Consider the following 18815-nt stretch of genomic DNA (forward strand, 5'->3'; position numbering starts at 1 on the left):
AACTGCTTTGTCTTTTTTTTTTTTTGTCCTCTGCCACTCGCCCGTGGCCGTTTGACTCGAACCAAGCCCAACTTCGCTGAGTTCCTGCGTCCGACACCAAGAGAAAAAACAAAACAAAAAACACAAAAACAAGACAAAAGATTTAAAAAAAAAATAATAACGGAGAGAAAAAAAAAAGAAAAAAAAAGAAAAAAAGGCAACAACCTGAACCCACCCCACAGAGTCACTTTGCTTCTGAGTTGGCAGCTGGGGATCAACTCTCACAGATTCTGCCCTGTGGCAGCAGCAGCAAAGGAGGAGGAGGAAGAGGAGGATGAGGAGAAGGAATTGAGGAATTACTCTTTTTTTTTTTCCTCTTTTTCTTTTTTTTCATTCTTTTTTTTTTTTCTGTTGCTTCTTTGTCTCTTAAGTTAATTTAAAGTGAGTCTCGGTGCAGAGTGCTGAGTCGTCAGTCTTTGAGCGTCACCTTCAGTGCTGCTCCATTCTGCTCTTCCAGCCTGTGCTCCCCTCCCCCCTGCCCCGCCCCCACGTTGGGTTCCCTTCCCCCCTGCCGGCGGTGACAGCAGCGAGGTGTCGGTAGGGGGATGGGTGTGGGGGAATGGGGGCAGACCCCCAGCATTTTCCACGCACTTTTGGTAGGAGTGCAGCTGTGCTTGGTCCTGCCAGGGACAGGTCGTTGAGTCCGGGGGCACAGGCAGGCAGGGACAAGGGCTAGGCAGGCACTGCGCTGCCCCAGCTGCTGCCAGGGTGCCTGGCAAGACCAAAAGGAGCCCAAGGGGAGGTGGCAGAGCAGGGAGGGAAGATGAAGCTGCCTCAAAGGGAAGCAGCCTCCAGCCTGGTCTCTGGTGCTGCCGTGGCTGAGGGCTGGAGCTGTCAGTGTGCAGGGGCAGCACCAGAGCTGCCCGGCAGCTCTTTTGGGTCTTTTTTGTTTGTTTTTCAAACTCTTTGTGTCTGAGACTCCCACAGTGGGCCTGGGGCTGCTCCCTGGGGCAGCAGTGGGCACGGGGTGGGTCGTGGGGAGCAGGCACAGAGGCACTAAAGGCATCAGGGTGGTCAGGCACTGCTGGTGCTGCCAGCGTGGCCTCCCTGGCACTGCGAGGGTCTGATCCTGGGGCTGGGGGAAATGGGAGGTTTTGCAGCTTAACCACGGACACAGTGAGACACACGGACACAGACAGACAGACACCTCCCCCACTGCCCCTGCTCCTCACTCCCCTGGGCACCGCAGCTTCCCCACCCGGCTGACCTTGTCCTGGTGTATTGATCACGACACGTTTAGGGAGTGGGAGGGAGGGGTGAGCAACACTTATCTTTACCAAAAACCTCTTGTTCTGCCCCAAAGGAGGAGCTGAGGCTGTGCTGAGGCTTTGGGGGAGGAGAGGAGTGGGGGGGCGGGGGCGGGGGGTGGGCAATGCGACCATCTGTGGCTGCTTCCAAACACTTGTCCAAAGTGACCCTCTCTGGGGCCCCCGAATTGCAGGAGGCATTGCTCCGGCCTCGGGGGTGCATGAGGGGTGTGGGGGACACCCAGCCCTGCCTGGGCACCACGAGGAACCCTGGGGAGGGGCCGCACCGTGGCCTCTCTTCCTCCTCAATTCGGGGTTGTGCCCCCCCCCCCAGCTTCAGCTTCTCCTGGGCTGGAGCAGGGCAGGAGGGCACCGGCACAGCCCCGGCCGCATCCCCGGGCAGGGCTGTGGCTGATGTCCTCCTTTCGGCCTCGCCTCCCACAGCGAGGCAAAGAAAAATGAAAGAAAAATGTTCCCCCAAAAACTCGCCTTAAATTTTCCCTGGAAGTGGAGCCTGTGGACAGCGTCGCTCAGCCCAAGCCCAGCAGAGGCCGAAGAGGAGCCGTGGAGGGGAAGGGTCTGGCTCTGGCTGTGCCCTTTCTGCTGTTGGGGGTGAGGGGCAGCCGAGGGTGGTGGCACCACCCCCGGGGGCTTGGCCTCCTTCCGGCGAGGAGGCCAAACGCTGGGAATGTACCTGCGGGGGTGTTCCATTTGCCTGTTTAGTTTCTGCTCGACACCAAGGAAAGGCAATTGCAACTTCTCGGATGTTTCCTGGAAGCCATAGAATTTAAGGGGCTTTGTTTTGTTTCTTTTTTTCTCCCTTTTTTTTTTTAATAAAACAAAAAAAAACAATCAAATAAAAAAAAATCTTAAAACCCCTCCAGCATCTTTCTGTGCTTGATTGCAGGGCCCAGAGGGTGGGGGACAAGTGACCAGCTCCTTCTTTTCAGTTGAGGTTCAACCAGCAGCCCATTCCCCATCCCGGTGGGAGCTGCCTCAGCCCTGTCAGTAGTTCCCTGGTTGTGCTTTTCCTGCTGCTGAACAGCACCGAGCTAAAAATGCAGCTCCACATTGGTGCTTCATACGAAGCCGGAGCAGGGGAGGTCAGGGGAGTGAGGCTGATGGCTCCGAGCAGCTCCCGGAGCTGTTCCTGCACAAAGGCTGCAGGGGAGGGCAGCGACCCCCTGGAGCTCAGCCCTCCGGCACCGGCTGGGCTCTGACTGGGGCCAGCCTGAAGGGCCACAGCCCACATGGGGTGAGGGACTCCGGAGAGCCCTCGGCCTTGCAGCTGAGGAGGAGGACCGATGGGCTGAGCATCGTGTGCTTGAGCCAGTTGATATCCAGCCACAGCCTCAGGCCCTTGTGCCTCCTCCATGCATACCAGGGCGGCAGGAGAAGAGGTCCCAGGCTGAGCTCCCTGCTGTTCCCAGCACCGAAGCACTTCCAGAGGGCTGGAAGCTCCCACAGCCAGGCCCAGGGGATCCATTTCACCAGGAGGCTCCTACACAGCCCTGCCGCTCCCTGGGCATCACCAAGGTGTTGAGCAAGGTGCCCAGGAGCTGCCAAAAGAGACTTTCCTGGGAGCTGCTGCTGATTCCAGGGCAGAACAGATCTCGGCCCTCGGTGCTGCCTCATCCCTGCTGCTGCCTTCCAGCTCTGCCTGCACAGAGGGCAGGGAAAAGCCTCCACCCCCTCACTGCTGCTGCTGCTTTCAGACCTGGAGTCAGTGAGGGCCAGGGCAGCTTTCAGCAGCCGTGGTTCATTGGTCAAACCTTTCATTCAAGGTCATTCAGTCATAAAAAAGCCAGGCTGAGCCTGCCCCACACGCAGACAGCAGAGCTCCCACTCAACCCCCTGCGGCCCTCCCGCCCTAGAGGCTCAGAGGCACCACCCTAACCTCATTACCCAGTGCTTTGGGCCTCCCAAGCAGCATCTGCCTCTGTCTGGGGACTACTGAGGGTCACTCTTGAGGGGCTTGGCTCATCCCCCATGCCCCGGGATGGGGAAGTTGAAGGCCTCACAGACTGATAGAATGGTTTGGATTGGAAGGGACCTGAAAGCTCATCCAGTTGCAACCCCTGCCATGGGCAGGGGCACCTCCCACCAGCCAAGGTTGCTCAAGGCCACATCCAGCCCGGCCTTGAACACCTCCAGGCAGGGCACATCCACAGCCTCCCTGGGCAACCTGTTCCTGCATCTCACCTTGCAGCGCTGGCTTGGGGGAACCAGCTGGACACTGTTCCTTCCTCCCTCCGAGCCTCCATCAGCTCCCTCCGAAGCACACAGAGAGGCCACTAAAGACAACCTGGCTGTCTTTATTGATTCCTATTTACAGATCACGAAGCTGGCCGGAAGCAGAGTGAGCACTGGACGAGAGCAGCGAATACATTCAGCGACAGAGCGCCGCGGGCCAGGCGGCCCCGGCCCCGGCCCCGGCTCCGCCCGCAGGGTGAGGTGGAACCACAGAGGGATGGCTCTTAACTTCTTCTGGGAACAGGCAAGTCCAACGAGGAGTTACATTCATCTATCTACAAAAGCCAGAACTGCATCGAACTGCATCAAAGCTGTTAGGAACAGAAGCTGCTCAGGTGTAGCTCAGTCTGAGTCCTCTCCCTCCCCTGCAGGACCAGCGCCCGGCCCCGCCTGGGGGGGTGATGGGCAGGGAGGGTGGATCTGGGGCAGAGAATCAGCAGAACAAAAGAGAAGTAAAAAGAATTCTTCCAGGGAAGAGCCAGCAGGGAGCCTGAGCAGGGTCTGCTGCCTCATCCCTGCCTCTTCCCAACTCCAACCATTTCCTCTATTGCCACAAGGAGGCCCCGGGGGGCTGCACCCCCCCCTCCCAGCAGAGAGCCCTCCCCGGGGCAGCAGCTGCGAGAAGAGAGGCAGAGGCAAGGGAGCAAGCACAGGGCCCTGCAGTGTTCATGTCTCACACCTCGCATTGCACAGAGTCAGGTTCAGTAACCAAGTCATGGACCCAGCTTTTTTTTTTTTTCCTTTTTTTCTCGTTTTTCTTCTTTTTTTTTTTTTCAATTTTTTTCTTTCCTGTTTTTTGTGTTTCAGTCTCTTGCTGTGTACTGGCCTTGTTCAGAACGTCCTACCTCGAAGCAGGCTGACAATAAACACATCTGACAACGGCTTCCTAGGGAAGGGAACACACTATGGACACTAATAGCTACTGGTTAGGAGGTGGAGGCTGCTCCTGCCCCGGGCAGTGCTGCACGGTGGGGGAGGGGACACCCAGCAGCCACCCACCACGGGCAGGGCCCCACGGAGGAGGAGACATCTATGCCCCAGCGGGGGAGCAGGCACCGAGGCCGAGCAGGTTCCAGCTCTGAGCAGCTCCGTGCAGTGGCAGCTGCTGCCTGGTGAGTTCCAACAGCTCTGCCTGCCCAGAGAGGAGGTGTGGCAGGGCTGGGCCTCAGCTCTGAGCAGCACCAACCCTGCAGTGAGTCCTGAGCAGGCTCCAGGAGGGCTCTGGCCCCACTGCTCTGCAGGGCTTTGATTATAACTTCCCCTGTGGAGGAGGAGGAAGAGTAGGAAATGGTCTTCACCAGCAGGCAGCGAGTGTGGGGCTGGGTGGGCAGCCATAAGGAGCCACCCCCCTCCTCCTGCTGAGCTGGAGCTGCTTACAGGGAGCAGCAACTGTACCAGGTAAGAGCTGAAGGGCCCCAGGACAGGTGGTGTCTGTAACTCCATCCTCCTCCTGCTCTGGGCAGGCTGTGCAAGCACACAGCAAGCACAGAGCCCTCCCTGCTCTCCTGCCCTGTGTCACAAAGCCTCCTCCAGCTGCTGCAAGCAGGCAGCTGCAGCACAGCCTCTCTCCCTGCTCTGCAGCAGGCTCAGGCTGGGGCAGCAATGCAGGGAGAGAGAAAAATGCATTGGAAAGTGGGTGGGAAGAGCAGCAGCAGAGGAGCACAGAGGGGCTGGGCAAGGCGAGGCCCCTGCTGGCTCCAGCTGATGCACCCTGGGCACTGATGGGCACAGGACCCACCAGTGCAGGTACCTGCCCCTGGGCACTGCAAGAGGCCTTTCTGACCCCTCCCATCACCTGGAACATGCCAGAGGCTGAGGCAGCACCACCAGGCCCCAACAGAAGGAGGGCAGGGCAGAGCCTGCCCAGCCAGGCCCCGTGGGGGAGGTCACTGTGGCATCACCAACTGCCCCAGGTGCAGGATTGTCACAGATGGGTGAGGAGGACATGAGAGGGCTGCAGTCTCTTCAGAGGTGCTCCAGGTTGGATGTGTTCCTCAAGCCCCTGCGGAGCTGGCATGGTGCAGCCCTGGGGTACAAGGCCACTTGCCACAAGTGTTCAAAGGCAGCCCTGGGGGCCATGGCTGGCAGCAGGGACGGGGCTGGGCACGGTGCCCACTGGCACCACCTCAGCTGCTGAGCCAGAGCAGAAGAGGCTGGGCCACAGCAGCCTGGGCTTGAGTCTCTTTGCAGCATCATCTCCTCACAGCAAGCAGAACCACAACCAGAGCCACTCCTTTCCATGCTTCTGGCTGGTGGGGAAAAGCTTCTACATTCATTACAGTCCAGGAAATGCATCGCCTTAGGGTGGGGTTAACGAGGGGGGGGAGTGAGAGACGACAGCCACAGACAACCTACGAATGGTACTGGGGTACCAGCTGCCCTGGCACCGAGTTGCTCTGGTAGGGGACAGCAGCAGAATCACCACCAGCACGAGGCAGAGGACGAGCTGGGAAATGGTTTGGAAGTGAGAGACCTTCAGCCAGGGCAGCTCCGCTCGCTGCGGTCGAACTCAGCCAAGAAGTTTCGTTCGGGAGGCGAGGGGGAAGAGGAGGAAGAGTCTAAGGGGCAGCTGGCAGCTGCACTATGTGTAGAAGATGATCTCTGGGATCTGTCCATCCTCCACCGAGGTGCCGTTGTTGTTGCCTGCGGCGTAGCAGAAGGTGAAGCAGGTCTTGGCGCCGCTGGTCGGCGACTCGTGGATCACTTTGCGCAGCCCTTTGGTTCCGTAGTGCGAATCTGGACCCTGCCATGGCCACACAACAACAGCAGCACCTCAGGAGGGGCTCACACAGCAGCCTGCTGGCAAGCCTGGGCCTCACAGCCTGGGCTGATGGTGTCTGCACACTCAATCCCTGATTCCCAGCATGGAGGGCTGGGAAAGGAGCTCTGGAGATCATCCAGTCCAAGCCCTTGCTCCAGCAGGGCACCCACAGCAGCTTGCCCAGGAGCACAATGCCCAGGGGGGGTTGGAAGCTCTCCACACAAGGAGACTCCACAACCTCTCTGGGCAGCCTGCTCCAGGCCTCCAGCACCCTCACACCAAACAACTTTCTCCTCCTGCTCAGATGGAACCTCCTGGGGTCCAGTTTGTGTCCCTTGCCCCTTTCCCTGGGTACCACTGAGCAGAGTCTGGCCCCAGCCTCTTGCCCCCCACAGCTCCTTTAGCTCTTGCTGAGCATTGCTCAGACCCCCTCTTGGGCTGCTCTTCTGCAGGCTCTCAGCCTTTGCTCCTCACAGAGCTGCTCCAGGCCCCTCAGCAGTTAGATACCAACTGCTTGAGCCCTGGCAGGCAGGCTCTGAGGACACCCCCTCAGAACTGCAGCTCCTCTGTACACACCAAACCCCCATGACTAAGGTACCTGTTCATAGAACCATGGAGTGGGTTGGCTTGGAAGGGACCTTAAAGATCATTCAGTTCCAACCCACTGCCACAGGCAGGAACACCTCCCACACTAAGCCCAGGTTGCTCAGTGCCCATCCTGTTCATTCCTGTGCCCTTGCCAGACCAGTTACAACCCCCCTGTGGTGCAGGTTCTTGCTGCACCAAGGCAAGGATCACAGAGCAGACAGAATCAACCAGATTGGAAAAGACCTTTGAGATCATCCAGTCCAACCTATCACCCAACACCATCTGATCAACTCAACCATGGCACTGAGTGCCTCATCCAGGCTTATTTTAAACACTTCCAGGGATGGTGACTCCAACACCTTCATGGGCAGCACATTCCAATGGCCAATCTCTCTTTTTGGGAAGAATTTCTTCCTACCATCCAGCCTAAACCTCCCCTGGCACAGCTGGAGACTGTGTCATAGAATCAGTCAGGGTTGGAAGGGACCACAAGGATCATTCAGTTCCAACCCCCCTGCCATGGGCAGGGACACCTCACACTGCATCAGGCTGGCCAGAGCCTCATACAGCCTGGCTGCAAACACCTCCAGGGATGGGGCCTCAACCACCTCCCTGGACAACCCATTCCAGGCTCTCACCACTCTCATGATGAAGAACTTCTTCCTCACATCCAGCCTGAATCTCTCCACTTCCAGCTTTGTTCCATTTCCCCCAGTCCTATCACTACCTGATAGCTGGGGAGGGACTTTTTAGGCTTGCTTATAGCCCCCTTCAGATACTGGAAGGCCACAATAAGGTCACCTGGGAGCCTTCTTTTCTCCAGACTGAACAGCCCCAACTCTTTCAGTGTCCTCTCCTTCTGTCCCTGCTTGCCTGGGAGAAGAGACCTTCAAGATCGCACCACAAAGCCTCAAGAGGCAGAGCAAAGAACCAGGCTGCAGCGACAGGAGGAGAGCAGCTGCTTCCCCCCCTCTCTTTGCCTGGCAGCCATGGGCAGGTGGGGAGGGTACCTTCAGAGTGGCACAGGCTGTGTAGTTGACGTTGGGGAGGATCTCGACAGGCTCCTTGAACATGACGCGGAAGGTGCTGGAGGAGCCGTCGCAGCTGAAGCCGGTGTCGTTCTGCCCCAGCACTGTGTTGCTGTCCGTGTGGATGATCTGCAAGGCACAGCCACAGCCTCAGCCAGGCCCCTGCTGCAAGCTTGTCCTGCACTGCTGCAGGCACCTCACAGAGTCACAGACTGCATCTGCTCCCAAGGGACCCTCCAAGGGCATCTCGGCCAAGCCCCCCGCAGGCAGCAGGGACAGCTCCAGCCAGAGCAGGCTGCACAGGGACACATCCAGGCTGACCCTGAATGATTCCAGGGATGGAGCCTCCACCACCTCCCTGGGCAACCTGTGCCAGTGTCTCCTCACCCTCACTCTGCAGAACTTCCTCCTGATGTCCAACCTAACTCTGCCCTGCTCCACTTTCAAACCATTGTCCCTGGTCCTATCCCCACTGCCCCTTCTGAACAGTCCCTGCCCAGCCTGCCTGGAGCCCTTGCAGGTACTGGAAGGATGCTCTAAGGTCTCCCTGGAGCCTCCTCTAAGGTCTCCTCTCAGCCTCCTCTTCTCCACACTAACCCCTCCCAGCTCCCTCAGCTGCTCCTCACCAGCCCTGCTCTCCAGACCCTTCACCAGCCTCAATGCTCTTCTCTGGAACCACTCCAGCCCCTCAGTGTCCTCCCTGGAGCAGGGGGCCCAAATCAACCCAGGATTCAAGGTGCAGCCAGTGCTGGGTACAAAGGGACAATCCCTTTCTGCTGACCACTCTACTACTGATCCTGCGATGCTGCTGGCCTTGGCCACCTGGGCACAATCCAGTCTTGAAATACCACTCCAGCCTTTAAACAAGATCCTGATGGACTTCAGACAATAGAGTCCCCCTCAGAGCTCATCATGCTCACTGGTGGTGTGAGGCCACACAGCAGCACTGTCCAGGCCCAGCACAGACCCAGCAGCTGCTTTCTCTTCTCTCTCCTCCTTCAACTGTGGCTGCTCTGCTGCAATCATCCAGCTGGGAGCCAAAGAAGGCCCAAGCAGAGCTGCAGCACCCCCAGGGCAGAGCTGCTGGTGTGGGGAGCACCCCCAGCTTGCTCCCAAACTGCGTCACCAAGCTCCAGGAGATATTTCCAGAGGCTGTGGGCTGGGGAGATCCTGCAGTGACGCAAGCGAGGGGACAGCAATAATCCCTCTGATCCCCAGTGCCCCATCTGGCCCTGGCTGCATCTGCCAGCACCCTGGCCAGGAAGCACACCCAGCCCCTTCTCCCTTCAGATTTTGGTGCCCATGGACCCAAACCTGTGTGAGCAGCCCCTCAGGAGCCAGCAGGGAGCAGTACCTGGATGTTCACTTGGTAATCCGTGGGGCCGTGGATGGATCCATAGAGCCCAAACCCAACCACGAAGATCCTCTTGTTGACAGAGAACCTGCAGGGACAGGGCAGAGGAGTCAGAGCAGCCTGGCACTGCTTGGGCACAAGAAAGACACAGCAAAGTTCACAGAATCTCAGAATGGGTTGGAAGGGGCCTTAAAGCTCAGCCCAACCCCCCTGCCATGGGCAGGGACACCTCCCATCAGCCCAGGGTGCTCAGGGCCTCATCCAGCCTGGCCTTGAACACCTCCAGGGAGGGGACATCCACAGCCTCCCTGGGCAACCTGTGCCAGGCTCTCCCCACCCTCACTCTCAGCAATTTCTTCCTCATCTCCACTCTCAATCTCCCCTCTCCCAGCTCAAAGCCATTGTCCTCATCCTGGCACTCCCAGCCCTTGTCACAAGTCCCTCTCCCCAGCTCTCCTGGAGCCCCTTCAGGTACTGGAAGGCTGCTCTGAGGTCTCCCTGGAGCCTTCTCTTCTCCAGCCCCAACAGCCCCCTCAGCCTGTTCCCACAGCAGAGGTTCTCCACCATTCTGATCATCTTGGTGGCCTCCTCTGGACCTTTCTCCAGCAGCTCCCGTGTGCAGGCAGCAGGGACAGCTCCAGCCAGAGCAGGCTGCCCAGGGACACATCCAGGCTGATCCTGAATGTCTCCAGGGATGGAGCCTCAACCACCTCCCTGGGCAACCTCTTCCACTGTCTCCAAACCCTCACTCTGCAGAACTTCCTCCTGATGTCCAACCTAACTCTGCCCTGCTCCACTTTCAAATCACTGCCCCTTGGCCTATCCCCACAGCCCCTTCTGAACAGTCCCTGCCCAGCCTGCCTGGAGGTCCTCTGCAGATACTGAAATGCAGCTCTAAGGTCTCCCTGGAGCCTTCTCTGGCACAGCCTTTTGGTTACCTCCTGGCTTGCTCTAAAAGCTCAAGCACACAAGGCTTGCAAACCCCCACACCTGTGTCACCATGGGTGGGCTTTGCTTGTTTCTCTACAGGCTGACATCTAACCAGCAGCAAAGAAGCCACAGCCAGCAGTTTAGCCTAATCTCTCCTCAAAGAGCCAAAAGGAGGTCCAAATGTGGCTTCTTGAAGCCACTCAGAGCAGGGAACCAACCTCGTGGCTGACAGAGCCAAGCACAGGAGGAAGCCACGAGCTGTCTGGTGGCTCCAACCACTCTGTACAGCTGTAGGAAGCCACTTGAGAAGGAGAGAGGGGAAAAAAAAAAATCCCCCCAGAGGCCTCCAGGTTGGCTGGAAACCTTCACCAAGAGAACAGCAAAGTGGCAGCCTGCAGCTGGGCACTGCAGATTGAGGCATTGAGTGATGCTTTGTGCCCTTTTGGGGTGGAAGTTATAGAACCATAAAATTGTCAGGGTTGGAAGGGAGCTCAAGGCTCAGCCAGTGCCAACCCCCTGCCATGGGCAGGGACACCTCACACCACAGCAGGTTGCTCACAGCCACCTCCAGCCTGGCCTTGAACACCTCCAGGGATGAGGCTTCCACCACCTCCCTGGGCAACCTGTGCCAGGCTCTCACCACCCTCATGGTATAAAACTTCCTCCTCACATCCAATCTGAATCTCCTCACTTCTAGTTTTGCTCCATCCCCCCCCAGTCCTGTGCCTCCCTGACACCCTCCAAAGTCCCTCCCCAGCTTTCCTGGAGCCCCCTTCAGATCCTGGAAGGCCACCAGAAGGTCTCCTGGGAGCCTTCTCCTCTCCAGCCTGCACAACCCCAACTCTCTCAGGCTGTGCTCACAGCAGAGCAGCTCCAGCCCTCTGCTCATCCTCATGGCCCTTCTTCCAACACCTCCAGATCCTTCCTGTAATAGAGGCTCCAGACCTGGATGCAGTACTCCAGGTGGGGTCCCACCAGAGCAGAGTAGAGAGGGAGAATCCCCTCCCTGGCCCTGCTGGCTGTGCTTCTCTTGCTGCAGCCCAGGATGTGATTTGCCTTCTGGGCTGCAAGTGCTCACTGCTGGCTCAAATCAGGGTCTGGTGGGCGGAGGGGCTCAGCTGTAGGGGGGGCTCAGCTGTAGGGGGGGGGCTCAGCTGTAGGGGGGGGCTCAGCTGTAGGGGGGGGGCTCAGCTGTAGGGGGGCTCAGCTGTAGGGGGGGCTCAGCTGTAGGGGGGGGCTCAGCTGTAGGGGGGCTCAGCTGTAGGGGGGTTCAGCTGTAGGGGGCTCAGCTGTAGGGGGGGGCTCAGCTGTAGGGGGGCTCAGCTGTAGGGGGGCTCAGCTGTAGGGGGGGGGCTCAGCTGTAGGGGGGGCTCAGCTGTAGGGGGGCTCAGCTGTAGGGGGGGCTCAGCTGTAGGGGGGCTCAGCTGTAGGGGGGGGCTCAGCTGTAGGGGGGCTCAGCTGTAGGGGGGCTCAGCTGTAGGGGGGGGCTCAGCTGTAGGGGGGGCTCAGCTGTAGGGGGGCTCAGCTGTAGGGGGGGCTCAGCTGTAGGGGGGGCTCAGCTGGAGGGGGGCTCAGCTGTAGGGGGGGGCTCAGCTGTAGCGGGGGCTCAGCTGTAGGGGGGGCTCAGCTGTAGGGGGCTCAGCTGTAGGGGGGCTCAGCTGTAGGGGGGGCTCAGCTGTAGGGGGGGCTCAGCTGTAGGGGGGCTCAGCTGTAGGGGGGCTCAGCTGTAGGGGGGGCTCAGCTGTAGGGGGGCTCAGCTGTAGGGGGGTTCAGCTGTAGGGGGGCTCAGCTGTAGGGGGGTTCAGCTGTAGGGGGGGCTCAGCTGTAGGGGGGCTCAGCTGTAGGGGGGCTCAGCTGTAGGGGGGTTCAGCTGTAGGGGGGGCTCAGCTGTAGGGGGGCTCAGCTGTAGGGGGGCTCAGCTGTAGGGGGGGTTCAGCTGTAGGGGGGCTCAGCTGTAGGGGGGCTCAGCTGTAGGGGGGTTCAGCTGTAGGGGGGGCTCAGCTGTAGGGGGGCTCAGCTGTAGGGGGGTTCAGCTGTAGGGGGGTTCAGCTGTAGGGGGGGCTCAGCTGTAGGGGGGCTCAGCTGTAGGGGGGTTCAGCTGTAGGGGGGCTCAGCTGTAGGGGGGGCTCAGCTGTAGGGGGGGCTCAGCTGTAGGGGGGCTCAGCTGTAGGGGGGGCTCAGCTGTAGGGGGGCTCAGCTGTAGGGGGGCTCAGCTGTAGGGGGGCTCAGCTGTAGGGGGGGCTCAGCTGTAGGGGGGTTCAGCTGTAGGGGGGCTCAGCTGTAGGGGGGCTCAGCTGTAGGGGGTTCAGCTGTAGGGGGGCTCAGCTGTAGGGGGGTTCAGCTGTAGGGGGGGCTCAGCTGTAGGGGGGGCTCAGCTGTAGGGGGGCTCAGCTGTAGGGGGGTTCAGCTGTAGGGGGGGCTCAGCGGTAGGGGGGGCTCAGCTGTAGGGGGGCTCAGCTGTAGGGGGGTTCAGCTGTAGGGGGGTTCAGCTGTAGGGGGGCTCAGCTGTAGGGGGGTTCAGCTGTAGGGGGGCTCAGCTGTAGGGGGGTTCAGCTGTAGGGGGGGCTCAGCTGTAGGGGGGGCTCAGCTGTAGGGGGGCTCAGCTGTAGGGGGGCTCAGCTGTAGGGGGGTCAGCTGTAGGGGGGCTCAGCTGTAGGGGGGCTCAGCTGTAGGGGGGCTCAGCTGTGGGGGGGGCTCAGCTGTAGGGGGGCTCAGCTGTAGGGGGGGGCTCAGCTGTAGGGGGGCTCAGCTGTAGGGGGGCTCAGCTGTAGGGGGGTTCAGCTGTAGGGGGGCTCAGCTGTAGGGGGGTTCAGCTGTAGGGGGGCTCAGCTGTGGGGGGGCTCAGCTGTAGGGGGGCTCAGCTGTAGGGGGGCTCAGCTGTAGGGGGGCTCAGCTGTGGGGGGGCTCAGCTGTAGGGGGGCTCAGCTGTAGGGGGGTTCAGCTGTAGGGGGGCTCAGCTGTAGGGGGGCTCAGCTGTAGGGGGGCTCAGCTGTAGCGGGGGCTCAGAGCTCAGCACACACACACCACCAGCAGCAGGAGGAGCAGAGGAGCTGACCTGATCCTGTCACTCGTCCCACTGTAGCCCCAGCGGCTCTCCACCTGCTGGAAGCGGCTGATGCTGCACTCCTTGCCCCGCAGGCAGCAGCGCGGCCGATCGATGAACTCCACCCGCGGCTTGGGGTTGACAGTGAAGTGCAGGAAGAGGCTGACCACCTCCCGGTCCGTCAGGATCCCCGACTGCGCCGGCCCTGCACGGCAGCACCACAGAGGAGAGGCTGTCAGCCCTCGGGAAGCAGAAGGGGTCAACAGAAGCAGCACAGATCCAGCTTGGATAGGGCCTGGAGCAAGCTGGAACGCTGGGAGGCGTCCCTGCACAGGGCAGGGGGGTGGAGCTGGATGAGCTTTGAGGTCTCTTCCAAACCAACCATTCCAGGAATCCTTCAATCCTAGAATCCAAGAATCAAAGGATCCTATAATCCATGAATCCAAGAATCCAAAGATCGAAGCACTGTAGAATCCATGAATCCAAGGACTCTGGAATCCATGAATCCAAGGATCAAAGGACTCCAGAATCCATGAATCCAAGATTCCAAGGACTCTGGAATCCATGAATCCAAGGACCCCAGAATCCAAGAATCAAAGGATCACGTAATCCATAAATCCAAGAATCACAGGATCCTACAATTCTAGAATCCAAGGATCAAAGGATCCTATCATCCATGAATCCAATAATCAAAGGATCCCAGAACCAAAGCATCCTAGAATCCAAGAATCAAAGGATCCTAGAATCCAGTAATTCAAGAATCAAAGTATCCTAGAATCAAAGAATCCCAAAATTCCAAGAATCAGAGGATCTCACAGTCAAAGGCTCCTAGAATCAAAGGATCCTAGAATGGGTTGGAAGGGACCTCAAAGCTCATCCAGCTCCAACCCCTACCATGGGCAGGGACACCTCCCTCCAGCCCAGGGTGCTCAGGGCCTCATCCAGCCTGGCCATGAACCCCTCCAGGCAGGAGGCAGCCACAGCCTCCCTGGGCAAGGATCCTTTGGGGATGTGAACTTCCTCTGCAGCCAGGAGTGGGCCAGACCCACATCCCAGGTGGAATTTTGGTGGTGTGTCAGGAATGAAACCCCAGGCAGCAAGGTGCCTCCTGCACTGCTGAGAGGGCAGCCAGAGGCTGCAGAGCCTCCCAGTGGGGCAATGTGGTGGGAGTGTGACTAAGCAGCAGCTCTGCAGGGCTGGAATCCATTTGGCTGCTTGGAAAACCTCAAGCATGCAGCAAATCCTTCCCCCCCAGTCCCTCAGGAGCTGGGAAGAGCAGTAAGAGAGAGGGATTCCATACACTGGAGCAGGAAAACATTGCTGTTGTAGCATCAAGAAGGGTAGTGGGAGGGGGTGGCACCTGGTGACCACCAACTCAGTTAGGACAGGAGACTTCTTCAGTCAACACAAACAGTTCAGCTCATGCCCTGCTTTGATTCCCAACCCCCCACTGAATCCTTCCTTTGGGTTTCTTGGGGGCTTTTAATGCATTTAGTGTAGGGAAGAGCACTGGTGATCCGAGCAGGAGGTGAAACAGATTGCATCAGGTCAGAAGGGACCCTCCAGGGGCATCTTGGCCGAATCCCTGCAGGCAGCAGGGACAGCTCCAGCCAGAGCAGGCTGCACAGGGACACATCCAGGCTGACCTTGAATGTCTCCAGGGATGGAGCCTCCACCACCTCCCTGGGCAACCTGTTCCACTGTCTCCACAGCCTCACTCTGCAGAACTTCCTCCTCATGCCCAACCTAACTCTGCCCTGCTCCACTTTCAAACCACTGCCCCTCAGCCTATCCCCACAGCCCTGCTGAACAGTCCCTCCCCAGCCTGCCTGCAGCTCCTCTGCAGATATTGAAATGCTGCTCTAAGGTCTCCCTGCAGTCTTCTCTTCTCCAGCCCCAACAGCCCCAGCTCTCCCAGCCTGTCCCCACAGCAGAGCTTCTCCAGCCCTCTGATCATTTTCGTGGCTTCCTCTGGACTCTCTCCATCAGCTCCAAGTCCTTCTTGGGGTGGGAGCCCCAGAGCTGGCCCCAGCCCTGCAGGTGAGGTCTGCCCAGAGCAGAGCAGAGGGGCAGGATCCTCTCTCTCCAGCTCTAGCCACACTGCTTTGGATGCAGCCCAGGCTGCCCTTGGCCTTCTGTGCTGCCAGTGCCCATTGCTGGCTCCTGTCCAGCTTCTCCCCCACCCCCAGCACCCCCAAGTCCTTCTCTGCAGGGCTGCTCTCAGTCTCATCCCCCACATCCTGGATTGACAGTGAGGATTGCCCCAAACACCTTCTCATCTGCTCTCCAGTAACCAGATGTTTTTCCAACATGCTGCTGAACTCAAGCTTTGCAAACTCCTCTGAATGCTTTCAAAAGTGGAACTGGGCAAAACCTGAAGGTTTTTAGCACAAGAATCCAAAGCTGCTCTGCACCTCTCTTTGCAAGAGGCTTTTATCAGAAACAAAAATGCTGCATGCTGGAGAAACAACAACATGAGGAGCTCCTCAGTGTGGGCAGCAAGTGACCAGCCCTGAGTTGGTCCAAACCCACTTGGAGTTAGTCCAGCTCAGCACAAGGCTGGGCCCCAAGCTCAGCACAGCACAAGGCTGGGCCCCCAAGCTGTGCTGAGCCCAAGCTCAGCACCATGTTGCACAGACAGAACGTGGCCCAAGGCTGCAATAGGCAGAGATGGAAGGACTGAAGGCAGTGGAGTGCTACCAGAAATGAGCTGGTGAGCAGAGAGCAGCTCTGTCCCTACTCATGTCTGAACTCATCCTGCCTTGCTCAACTCCATCCTCTGTAGTTTCAAATCACTTGCTCTGAGGGAAGGCAGCATCACAACTGCCAGGTGAAACATCTGCATGCAGAGCTCCAGGTCTGGGAGCAGATTTGATTGCACCACAAACCACTGCCCGGAACAATCTGGGGTTTTCTTTTGGTTTTGTTTTCTCCCCCTCTTTTGGCAGAAGGAGGTGGAAGGGAGGTTTCCCTCTCCCACCTCTGCTGTGATCATCAAAGAAATCAGTCACCCAAACTCAGAAAAAGGACAAAGCTGAAGCAATTTCAAGGCAGTCTCTTGTTTAAAGAGCAGCTGATGAGCACAGGCTCAGCTTTGGGGTTTTCTTTAGCTCTATTTTGAGGTTAAAGCAAGATGGAGAAAAACAAAAGAGCCTCTCTTGAGGTAAGAAGAAGAAAAACCAAAGATCCACCTCAGACAGGCAGCTGTAATAGCCTGGGGAGGGGCACTGCCATTCCCAGCTCAAAGCCTTCTACCCAAACATGCCAAAATGAACAGGATCCTGCAGGGCAGATGGAGCAAGATGAGGTCTGAAGGAAGGGTGGAGAGAAATGAAAGCACCTGAAACCCTGGGGACAGTTTTGGGTCCCTCACTGGGTACCAGAAGGAGATTGAGAGGCTGGAGCAGGACCAGAGAAGGGCAACAAAGCTGGGGAAGGGTCTGGAGAACAGGGCTGGGGAGGAGCAGCTGAGGGAGCTGGGGGTGGTTAGTGTGGAGAAGAGGAGGCTGAGGGAGACCTCATTGCTCTCTGCAGCTCCCTGAAGGGAGGCTGGAGCCAGGTGTGGCTTGGTCTCTTCTCCCTAGAACAAGTGAGAGGATGAGAGGAAATGGCCTCAAGTTGCCCCAGGGGAGGTTCAGGTTGGACATGAGGAACAATTTCTTCCCCTGGAGTTTTGTCAAGGCCTGGGCCAGGCTGCCCAGGGCAGTGGTGGAGTCCCCAACCCTGGAGGGCTTTCAAAGCCCTGGAGATGTGGTGCTGAGGAGCATGGGTTGGTGGTGCCCTGGCAGTGGGGGTTAAGGGTTGGACTGGGTGATCTGAAAGGTCTCTTCCAACCCAAAGGACTTCAGGATTCCAGCAGGACCTACAGGAAAATGCAGAGCTTGGTGTACAGGAGCTGCAAGGGGCTGTAGGACTCTCCAGCAGCAGGATGCTGTCTCCCACCTGGCATCTGCTGCAAGGTCACCATTTGGCACAACACCCCTGGGGACCAACCTGGTGCCAACCCCAAGGAAGTTATTGAGTTGGATGAACAGATCCTGCCCCCTAACCAAGTCCTCTCTGAAGAAATTCACATCCCCAAGGCCACATCCCAGCTGGGAGAGGCAAAACAAAGTTAGGAACAAGTTTTGAGCAGGGATTTACATCTTGGTCACCTCCTTGGCTCCAAACATGGCTGAGGCCATCCCTGCCTGGAGAAGTAATGTACAAAGGAAGTAGTTTTCAGTGACCCTTTTTGATTCTCTGTCCACAACCACTGCAGCCCAAACCAAGTTTCACTTTTGACAATGGCTCCACAGTGTCTTTCAGCATGGAAACTACTGCAGCTGGTTGCCAGTTTTCAGTCCCTGGAGAAGCAGCAGAGCATGAAGTCAAAGAGGCAGGGAGAACAAACCCAAAAGACTCTTCAATCCAAACTCTTCAAGGATTCAGCTCTGGAGAACAAGACCTCAATGTAAACTTGAAAAAACAAGCTTGGAGACAAAGACTAAACACAACCAATCCTCAAAGAACACTTTGGAAGCTTTTTCTCTTCCAGGGCTGTGCTCTGAAGGCTATCAGAGAGACACAGTCAAGAGCACCACTGGGTTACAGGCAGCAGGAAACAGAAGGATGGAGAGAAATATCCTCACTGCTCTTTAGCAGCAGGCTACAATCAGCACCAACTGTTGGCTTTCTGTAGTTTGGACACTTGGGACAGTTAGAAAGGAAAGCAGGGGAAGGTTGTGCTTTGAGCTCTGCTCTCAGCTGAATCTGAAAGCAGACAGCTAAGGATACAAACAGCCAGCTGGGAGCTGCTCCTACCTGATGGAGCACTGCAGCCTTTCAAACAAGACTGGTTGTGGATGGAGAGTCACAGAATGCACAAGGTTGGAAGGGAGCCTCCAAGGGCATCTTGGCCAACCCCCTGCAGGCAGCAGAGACAGCTCCAGCTAGAGCAGGCTGCACAGGGCCACATCCAGGCTGATCCTGAATGTTTCCAGGGATGGAGCCTCAACCACCTCGCTGGGCAACCTCTTCCAGTGTCTCCCCAGCCTCACTCTGCAGAACTTCCTCCTCATGCCCAACCTAACTCTGCCCTGCTCCACTTTCAAACCACTGCCCCTCAGCCTATCCCCACAGCCCCTTCTGAACAGTCCCTCCCCAGCCTGCCTGCAGCTCCTCTGCAGATATTGAAATGCTGCTCTAAGGTCTCCCTGCAGCCTTCTCTTCTCCAGCCCCAACAGCCCCAACTCTCCCAGCCTGGCCCCACAGCAGAGCCTCTCCAGCCCTCTGATCATCTTGGTGGCCTCCTCTGGACCTGCTCCATCAGCTCCAGGTCCTTCTTGGGGTGGGAGCCCCAGAGCTGGCCCCAGCCCTGCAGGTGAGGTCTGCCCAGAGCAGAGCAGAGGGGCAGGATCCTCTCTCTCCAGCTCTGGCCACACTGCTTTGGATGCAGCCCAGGCTGCCCTTGGCCTTCTGTGCTGCCAGTGCCCATTGCTGGCTCCTGTCCAGCTTCTCCCCCACCAGCACCCCCAAGTCCTTCTCTGCAGTTACACAGTGGGTTTGGCAGCTCAGTGGGGCTGGGGGACAA

At 58.1% G+C, this 18815-nt stretch overlaps 1 protein-coding gene across 1 annotated transcript in view; it reads right to left on the reverse strand.

Annotated features, from left to right (window-relative positions):
* Window positions 1-4332: 4332 nt before the first annotated feature.
* The window catches only part of BTBD2 (BTB domain containing 2), a 30582-nt gene continuing 16099 nt past the window's right edge, over window positions 4333-18815 (reverse strand). Inside the window, exons 6-9 of the mRNA XM_054398794.1 lie at window positions 13256-13448; window positions 9271-9358; window positions 7899-8045; window positions 4333-6282 (exon numbers count right to left, since the gene is read on the reverse strand). Of these exons, the coding sequence (XP_054254769.1) occupies window positions 6121-6282; window positions 7899-8045; window positions 9271-9358; window positions 13256-13448 (590 nt within the window). The 3' untranslated portion in view covers window positions 4333-6120. The remainder of the gene's footprint in view (window positions 6283-7898; window positions 8046-9270; window positions 9359-13255; window positions 13449-18815) is intronic.

The sequence above is a fragment of the Indicator indicator genome, unplaced genomic scaffold (assembly GCF_027791375.1).
Source record: "Indicator indicator isolate 239-I01 unplaced genomic scaffold, UM_Iind_1.1 iindUn_scaffold_114, whole genome shotgun sequence".
NCBI lineage: Eukaryota > Metazoa > Chordata > Aves > Piciformes > Indicatoridae > Indicator > Indicator indicator.